The sequence below is a fragment of the Cyclopterus lumpus genome, chromosome 14 (assembly GCF_009769545.1).
Source record: "Cyclopterus lumpus isolate fCycLum1 chromosome 14, fCycLum1.pri, whole genome shotgun sequence".
NCBI classification, from domain to species: domain Eukaryota; kingdom Metazoa; phylum Chordata; class Actinopteri; order Perciformes; family Cyclopteridae; genus Cyclopterus; species Cyclopterus lumpus.
Genome location: NC_046979.1, coordinates 1654111 through 1661610, shown reverse-complemented (window position 1 = coordinate 1661610; position 7500 = coordinate 1654111). Strand labels below are relative to the sequence as shown.

The 7500-nt window shown below is 53.1% G+C and overlaps 1 protein-coding gene across 3 annotated transcripts in view; it reads right to left on the bottom strand.

The window, feature by feature from the left end:
* Positions 1 to 183: 183 nt before the first annotated feature.
* trim37 (tripartite motif containing 37) overlaps positions 184 to 7500 on the bottom strand; it is a 20518-nt gene continuing 13201 nt past the window's right edge. Inside the window, exons 17-27 of one of the 3 annotated variants that reach the window (XM_034550151.1) lie at positions 7284 to 7417; positions 7108 to 7190; positions 6560 to 6733; positions 5062 to 5204; positions 4842 to 5007; positions 3884 to 4027; positions 3658 to 3790; positions 3480 to 3553; positions 2699 to 2759; positions 2270 to 2383; positions 184 to 1028 (exon numbers count right to left, since the gene is read on the bottom strand). In XM_034550151.1, the coding sequence (XP_034406042.1) occupies positions 1010 to 1028; positions 2270 to 2383; positions 2699 to 2759; positions 3480 to 3553; positions 3658 to 3790; positions 3884 to 4027; positions 4842 to 5007; positions 5062 to 5204; positions 6560 to 6733; positions 7108 to 7190; positions 7284 to 7417 (1245 nt within the window). In that variant the 3' untranslated portion in view covers positions 184 to 1009. Of the gene's footprint in view, positions 1029 to 2269; positions 2384 to 2698; positions 2760 to 3479; positions 3554 to 3657; positions 3791 to 3883; positions 4028 to 4841; positions 5205 to 6559; positions 6734 to 7107; positions 7191 to 7283; positions 7418 to 7500 lie in introns of all 3 variants that reach the window. The other 2 variants (XM_034550149.1, XM_034550150.1) reach the window with 2 other exon arrangements.

Below are 7500 nucleotides of genomic sequence, written 5' to 3'. Positions count from 1 at the left end.
CACACACACAGAAGGACACACACACACACAGAGGGACACACACACACACACACACAGAGGGGCACATACACACACACAGAGAGAGGGACACACACACAGAGAGAGGGACACACACACACACACACAGAGAGAGGGACACACACAGAGAGACACACACACAGAGAGGGACACACACACACACACACACAGAGAGACACACACACAGAGAGGGGGACACACACACACAGAGAGACACACACACACACACACACACAGAGAGACACACACACTTTTTAAATGTCACATTATTAAGCGGGAGAAGACGTTTACATAAATGACCAGAAACGAGCTTCAGCTCAAGAAGGAGGAACCAATAAATAAGAAAGTAGATGACTAGGGGGCGTGAGACCCGGAGCCCAGGCGGTCTGGGCCAGGCGGTCTGGGCCAGGCGGTCTGGGCCAGGCGGTCTGGGCCAGGCGGTCTGAGCCAGACTTCCTCTCAAAGCCGTTGTGAAACAGCTCTTATTGACAGAGGGATGCAGCTCATCCTCAGACTCTCGCTCCCGGCTGTCGGCTTCAGCTTCAAAAGCGTTTGTGTGGTGAGAAGGTGAAAGGTTCTTAAAATAAGAGTTTTAGAGATCCAGTCCTTTGAACAAACAAGCTGTGTTGTTGTTGTTGTTGTTGTCATCTTATCTGAAGCGACAGCAACGTCCATCCCTCATTATAAATATAATGCAACTACGGAGAGAGTCCAGTTTGAAAAGGAGGTGAAGAGACTGAAATGTCGGTCCTCTTAAAGGGCCAGCGTCACTGTGTTCACACCGATGTTACGTAATCACGACGACCGCCTGAGTCAGTCGTGAAACTCAATCCCACTTCATGCACAATAAGCAAGTTTCTACTCTACAGATGTGTGTAACAGCAAGGCGTGTGTGTGTGTGTGTGTGTGTGTGTGTATAGAAAGCGGTGTGGGTTGTTGTTGTTGTTGTTGTTCCAGAAGGAATCACCTGTCAGCAGGTAGACTGACATCATCAGACAGAAGCTGCTCTCCTGGAAGAAGGAAGAAGACACGATAAACGCATCTGTAAACCCTTTATAACACATTTATTACAACAACGTCTGATACGCTGCAGTAACTGTTGACAGCTTTATGTCCCTTTCACGGCATCGATAGACGAACCCCGACGGAGGTCGTGAGGGTCATGGGGGTCGTGAGGGTCATGGGGGTTCATGGAGGTCATGGGGGTCGTGAGGGTCATGGGGGTTCATGGAGGTCATGGGGGTCGTGAGGGTCATGGGGGTTCATGGAGGTCATAGGGGTCGTGAGGGTCATGGGGGTTCATGGAGGTCGTGGTGGTCATGGGGGTTGTGGAGGTCGTGGGGGTCATGCAGGTCGTGGGGGTTGTGGAGGACATGGGGGTCGTGGAGGTCATGGGGGTCATGGGAGTCGTGGAGGACATGGGGGTCGTGGAGGACATGGGGGTCGTGGAGGACATGGGGGTTGTGGAGGTCGTGGGGGTCATGCAGGTCGTGGGGGTTGTGGAGGACATGGGGGTCGTGGAGGTCATGGGGGTCGTGGAGGTCATGGAGGTTGTGGAGGACATGGGGGTCGTGGGGGTCGTGGAGGTCATGGAGGTCATGGGGGTTGTGGAGGACATGGGGGTCGTGGAGGACATGGGGGTCGTGGAGGTCGTGGGGGTCGTGGAGGACATGGAGGTCGTGGGGGTCATGGAGGTCGTGGGGGCCGTGAGGGTCATGGGTGTCGTGGGGGTCGTGGAGGACATGCGGGTCGTGGAGGACATGGGGGTCGTGGAGGTCATGCGGGTCGTGGAGGTCATGCGGGTCGTGGAGGTCATGCGGGTCGTGGAGGTCATGCGGGTCGTGGAGGTCATGGGGGTCGTGGGGGTTATGGAGGTCGTGGGGGTTATGGAGGTTGTGGGGGTTATGGAGGTCGTGGAGGTTGTGGACGTCATGGGGTCGTGGAGGTCGTGGGGGTTATGGAGGTCGTGGGGGTTATGGAGGTCGTGGGGGTTATGGAGGTCGTGGGGGTTATGGAGGTTGTGGGGGTTATGGAGGTCGTGGGGGTTATGGAGGTTGTGGGGGTCATGGGGGTCGTGGAGGTCATGGGGGTCGTGGGGGTTATGGAGGTCGTGGGGGTTATGGAGGTCGTGGGGGTTATGGAGGTCGTGGGGGTCATGGAGGTCATGGGGGTCGTGGAGGTTCATGGGTGTCGTGGGGGTTATGGAGGTCGTGGGGGTCATGGAGGTCATGGGGGTCGTGCAGGTCGTTACCTGAGCAGGGAGGAGTCTGGTTGTCGTAGCGAGAGTTGCTGCTCTGCAGAGCTTCGTCCTCGCTGTCGCTGTCGCTGCTCGGCGGCGGCGGCGTCAAGACGGACGGCGACGGATCTGCAGACGAGAGCGTCAGAGAACATTCTGTCAACATGGCGGCGCGAGAACCGGAACGGTATCGACTTCCAGCTTGAAACAACAACAACAACAACAGCAACAGCAACGTGCCTCTAAACAGCACATTCAACATATTATTTACTTAAAACAAACAAGACATAACGTGTTAGTTAGAGAGCTTCTGAGGTGCCGTTAGCTTGTTAGCGTTTAATAGAGCCAGTCGTTGTGCTAAGCTAACTGGCTGCACATGCTAAACAAACAAAAAACACACTTTGTATTTGTAGTTCACACTGCAGCTGCTCTTAGAGTACGTACTGTTGCTTAATGCGCTCCAGTGCAAACGGAGGGTTGTAAAGTCTCTGAGCTCCACGAGCATCTACAGAGGATTAAATATTTTATGACATTAAATTCTGAAAATCTGAAGACATCTAGCAGGGGGCGACTCCTCTGGTTGTATAGAAGTCTACGCTTCATGTGTTAAAGCTGCATTCTCTCTCCTGACCACCAGGGGGCGACTCCTCTGGTTGTATAGAAGTCTATGCTTCATGTGTTAAAGCTGCATTCTCTCTCCTGACCACCAGGGGGCGACTCCTCTGGTTGTATAGAAGTCTATGCTTCATGTGTTAAAGCTGCATTCTCTCTCCTGACCACCAGGGGGCGACTCCTCTGGTTGTATAGAAGTCTATGCTTCATGTGTTAAAGCTGCATTCTCTCTCCTGACCACCAGGGGGCGACTCCTCTGGTTGTATAGAAGTCTATGCTTCATGTGTTAAAGCTGCATTCTCTCTCCTGACCACCAGGGGGCGACTCCTCTGGTTGTATAGAAGTCTATATAAATGACTCTTCTTCTCTTGATTTATTCCCTCAGTAAACATTGTAAACATTAGTTTTTGGTCTCAATCTCTAGTTTCAAGTCTTCTTCAATACAGAATGATGTTCATTTAGTAAATTATGGTCATTTAGAGTCAAACAGACCATAAAGCAGGATATGCCTTAGGGCGGGGCTACAAGGTGATTGACAGGTTGCATGGACTGGCTGCAGCAGGACTTCCTGGTACTAAATATGTTTAGTGTGTCATCAGAACGCACAGCAGACCTTCGTTTGACTGCGGTGGCGTAGAAGGTTCCTCCAGAAGGGACCGATCGGAGTCACGGTCCAACATGGCCGCCCTGCAGGTACAGAGAGAAGGAAGAGTCTTTAGAGAGGGTGTGTGTGTGTGTGTGTGTGTGTGTGTGTGTGTGTGTGTGTGTGAGAGAGTCTCTCCGACACACACCCGAGGGCCCGGCTCTTGCCGCCGGTCATGTAGCTCGGCCCCCCCAGGGAGAAGCTGTCGTCTCGGGGTCCCGAGGCCCCGAACAGCTGCTGCTCCGCCAGGGGCCCCCGGGGGCCGTCCGGCTGCAGCGCCCCTGGAGACGGAAACAGGACATTTGGTTTGCTGGTTTAAATCTTTTGATTATCTCAACGTTGTTTATGATCATGTAATCTAAGCTCCTGGAGACCTTCTGCAGCTCCCAGCGCCTCCTTGAGATGAAGGCTGAGCTCTGTGGCCACGTCGGCTCCTCTCAGGTCCTTCTCCTCTGGACTCCTCCTCTTCATCACCAGGGAGCTGCTGCTGTCCAGGACGGGAGACAGAGACTTCCTGGCTACACACACACACACACACACACACACACACACACACACACACACACACACACACACACGTTACTAACTCAGGAACTGGAGGACCACGACAGGTCTGTAGACAGAAGGAGCTTCAATTCTGATCAGATCAATAACGTGTTTCAGCTGTCAAGTCAAGATGGAAATATATGTTGATCACTGGAGGTCACAGTAGTACATGTACAGTACTACATGTAGTACTGTACATGTACTACTACATGTAGTACATGTACAGTACTACATGTAGTACTGTACATGTACTACATGTAGTACTACATGTACAGTACTACATGTAGTACTGTACATGTAGTACTACATGTACAGTACTACATTCCTCTCACACTACTTCCTGTCTCACTACTTCCTGTCACTACTTCCTGTCTCACTACTTCCTATCTCACTACTTCCTGTCACATTACTTCCTGTCTCACTACTTCCTGTCTCACTACTTAACATCTCACTACTTCCTGTCACTACTTCCTGTCTCTACTTCCTGTCTCTACTTCCTGTCACTACTTCCTGTCACTACTTCCTGTCACTACTTCCTGTCTCACTACTTCCTGTCACTACTTCCTGTCTCACTACTTCCTGTCTCACTACTTCCTGTCACTACTTCCTGTCTCACTACTTCCTGTCACTACTTCCTGTCTCACTACTTCCTGTCTCACTACTTCCTGTCACTACTTCCTGTCACTACTTCCTGTCTCACTACTTCCTGTCTCACTACTTCCTGTCTCACTACTTCCTGTCTCGTGTAGGTAACAGTGGAACTCTCTGGACTCTAACGGTCCTCACCGGGCCGACAGGGTCTGGACCGAGCGGCACCGGCCCTCCCCAGCAGGTCCAGCTCAACGGCCTTGCGGCAGGCGGACAGCTCCGAGTCAGCGAGGTGGGAGGTGACCTCCTCCACGCCGAAGCCCCCCGAGGGGCCGGGCCAGGGCTCTCCGGGCCCCCGGGGCTCTCCGGGCCCCCGGGGCTCTCCGGGCCCCCGGGGCTCTCTGGGCCCCCGGGGCTCCGGCACTTGGCTCTTGGCGTCGGACATCTTGCTGCGGACCTCGGCCATCTGAGCCTTGAGGCGGATCAGGACCCCCGAGTCCGGAGCCGAGCGCCGGACCGCCTGAGGCCGCCGGTCTCGGTCCTTCCTGGAGTGAGGATGAGCTGGGGGGAGGAAGAGGGGAAGTGAATCCTCCAGACTGGACCAGGATGCGCCGCATGCTGCATGTCATCATTACCTCTTCATACACCTGGACTCCCTTTATATAAAGGCTATAATGTAAAGGCTCCATCTTTTAAATACCATCATCTGAAAGGAAAGGAAAGGAAAGGTGTGGAGAGGAGAGGAGACAAGAGAAAGAGGAGAGGAAAGGAAAGGTGTGGAGAGGAGAGGAGACAAGAGAAAGAGGAGAGGAGAGGAAAGGTGTGGAGGGGAGAGGAGACAAGAGAAAGAGGAGAGGAAAGGAAAGGTGTGGAGGGGAGAGGAGACAAGAGAAGAGGAAAGGAAAGGTGTGGAGGGGAGAGGAGACAAGAGAAAGAGGAGAGGAAAGGAAAGGTGTGGAGGGGAGAGGAGACAAGAGAAAGAGGAGAGGAAAGGAAAGGTGTGGAGGGGAGAGGAGACAAGAGAAAGAGGAAAGGAAAGGAAAGGTGTGGAGGGGAGAGGAGACAAGAGAAAGAGGAAAGGAAAGGAAAGGTGTGGAGGGGAGAGGAGACAAGAGAAAGAGGAAAGGAAAGGAAAGGTGTGGAGGGGAGAGGAGACAAGAGAAGAGGAAAGGAAAGGAAAGGTGTGGAGGGGAGAGGAGACAAGAGAAAGAGGAAAGGAAAGGAAAGGTGTGGAGGGGAGAGGAGACAAGAGAAAGAGGAAAGGAAAGGAAAGGTGTGGAGGGGAGAGGAGACAAGAGAAGAGGAAAGGAAAGGAAAGGTGTGGAGGGGAGAGGAGACAAGAGAAAGAGGAGAGGAAAGGAAAGGTGTGGAGGGGAGAGGAGACAAGAGAAAGAGGAAAGGAAAGGAAAGGTGTGGAGAGGAGAGGAGACAAGAGAAAGAGGAGAGGAGAGGAAAGGTGTGGAGGGGAGAGGAGACAAGAGAAAGAGAAAAGGAAAGGAAAGGTGTGGAGGGGAGAGGAGACAAGAGAAAGAGGAAAGGAAAGGAAAGGTGTGGAGGGGAGAGGAGACAAGAGAAAGAGAAAAGGAAAGGAAAGGTGTGGAGGGGAGAGGAGACAAGAGAAAGAGGAAAGGAAAGGAAAGGTGTGGAGGGGAGAGGAGACAAGAGAAAGAGGAGAGGAAAGGTGTGGAGGGGAGAGGAGACAAGAGAAAGAGGAGAGGAAAGGAAAGGTGTGGAGGAGAGAGGAGACAAGAGAAAGAGGAAAGGAAAGGAAAGGTGTGGAGGGGAGAGGAGACAAGAGGAAAGGAAAGGTGTGGAGGGGAGAGGAGACAAGAGAAAGAGGAAAGGAAAGGCGTGGAGGGGAGAGGAGACAAGAGGAGAGGAAAGAGAGGAGCTGAAATAAGGAAAGGAGAGCAGACCTTGGGTGTGCAGCAGAGAAACCGGCGGTCTGGGCTGGAGGCCCCACAGAGACTCCACGCTGCGCCGCTCCTTCAGGTCCAGCAGCTGGATCAGGATCACCGGGTCGATCTCCATGAGGCCGGCGCCGCTTCCCGGGCCGCGATGGAGAGAACGCACGCCGGAGCCGGATCCTCCTGCACGGAGGGGAGCGCTTCTATGGGTCGGATGCCGTCTTCACACCCCCCCCAGACCCCCCCAGACCCCCCCAGACCGGGTATTGAACCCACGGGCTCTTTTGTTTTCAATGAACTGATTCGATTCCCTGAACTCTCAAATAGCGGTCCAGGCTTTTATTTATTTGAGGAAGCATATTTAATATTTGATGGTTAAAAGCTTCACGAACGTTCAGGTCTGGTCTCTTTTGTCTGGATGTCTTAAAGGATTAAAAATATATATATATTTTATGAACAAAACAACGAAATATTTGGCATCTTAAATTCTGATGATAAAGATCCGGGTCTCCTCTTATGTAATAAATAATACGCGTGCATTCCTTCATGAATCATACCTGCTGCTCCAACCAAGTCGTCGGGAAGCTCTCCTTCTTCCGTCTCCAGGTTGCCAATAAATTCGACATCGTTTTCTCCCGACCTGAAAGATCATTTTCAAAGAAATTCCGCTTCAATGCACATGTGTTGGCCCGTCGACGTCGTCCTCGAAGGCGCTCTGGTGGGCGTGACTCACATGGTCTCCTCGTCGATGTCGTTCTCCTCCGTGTTGCTGGTGGCCGTGGAGCTCCCCGAGGTGCTGCTGCCGTCCAGCGGGTTCACCTCCTCCTCCGTCAGGCAGTCCACCTCCAGGTCCCCGTCCGACAGCTCCTGAACAACACAGCGGCACCGAGGTCACAGGGCGGCCCGGCGGCGGAGGACAAACACCGCGGAGAGAGAGAGCTCGGGAGGTT